A 1,010-nucleotide genomic window follows, 5' to 3' on the forward strand; every position below is an offset into this window, starting at 1 on the left:
TTCCTTACTAACCAGTGTCTAGCCACGAATAGATTCCTGAGAGATTCTTAGACGTCATTTATACAGCAAGCAATGGACTCTGAGTTGGAGCGCCAAACAGCCAGGGGTCGTAGACCTAATTTCCCTGCACTCCCTGCTTGACTCATAAGCGTCTGGGGAGCATTTGTTGGTAGAAGTTTCGAAGACTGCCGGCTCCAGCAAAACCTGAGGCACGGTGACTAGCATCACGCCTTCTGCTTGGCGGAGACCGGGGGACGCGGCCCCCTCTCTACTTGTCTCCGAACGTAGCAACACGTTGCAGGCGACCCTCAAATGCTCTTAAAACAAACTGCAGGTCACTGCGGGTACAAGCGAAGGTTGCACCGGGTGTGGGTGAGTCCTTGCCATGTCCCACGACCGAACACAACACATGACAGAGATTCTCGTGTGTGCACCACTGGTCTCCTGCGCTTGACAAGCTCCGCCACCTTTCCCCTGCAGTCCTTTCAGAGTCACTATCCCTCTTGCCTACCGCTGTAGAGCTCTTCCGGAGGTGTCGAGTTCCAGTTCTGGTATCCGCTAGCAAATTCGAGGCTCATCAGGTGTCTGTTGGGGTAAGGAAAGGAAAAACGCTCAGGACATTCTAGAGTCGCGCACATCCGCTCGATGCCGGAGAAGCAACCGATTCCCACAGGCGGACATGTACAAATACAGTAACCCCAGATATGCTGGGCTCTTTACTCAAGAACGCGATGTTCTCTTTGCTCCTGGACATTACACGTTATCTGTTCCGCTGCACAAAACATTCAGCTGGTGAGTCAAGCAGAGTCACAGAGCCCGGAACACCTGTTGGGAGGGCGGAACACGCCGGAGCACGCGTAGTGGCAGCGCAGTAACTGAGACAGAAAAACTCAGACCAAACTGCAGTGCTATCTCGCGGACTCTTTTTTGCAAGCATAATTGTATTAGAAAAGAAAGACAGGGCCGCTCGCTAACAAGACGTACGGAACATTACCAGATGTCTGCCTGCT

At 52.7% G+C, this 1,010-nt stretch overlaps 1 protein-coding gene across 1 annotated transcript in view; it reads right to left on the bottom strand.

The window, feature by feature from the left end:
- Window positions 1-494: 494 nt before the first annotated feature.
- CSUI_009498 (dna topoisomerase family protein) overlaps window positions 495-1,010 on the bottom strand; it is a gene marked incomplete at its 3' end in the record, with an annotated part of 3,514 nt that continues 2,998 nt past the window's right edge. The window contains exon 4 of the mRNA XM_068069614.1: window positions 495-585. Within this exon, the coding sequence (XP_067918410.1) occupies window positions 495-585 (91 nt within the window). The remainder of the gene's footprint in view (window positions 586-1,010) is intronic.

This window comes from Cystoisospora suis (assembly GCF_002600585.1).
Source record: "Cystoisospora suis strain Wien I chromosome Unknown contig_5694, whole genome shotgun sequence".
NCBI lineage: Eukaryota > Apicomplexa > Conoidasida > Eucoccidiorida > Sarcocystidae > Cystoisospora > Cystoisospora suis.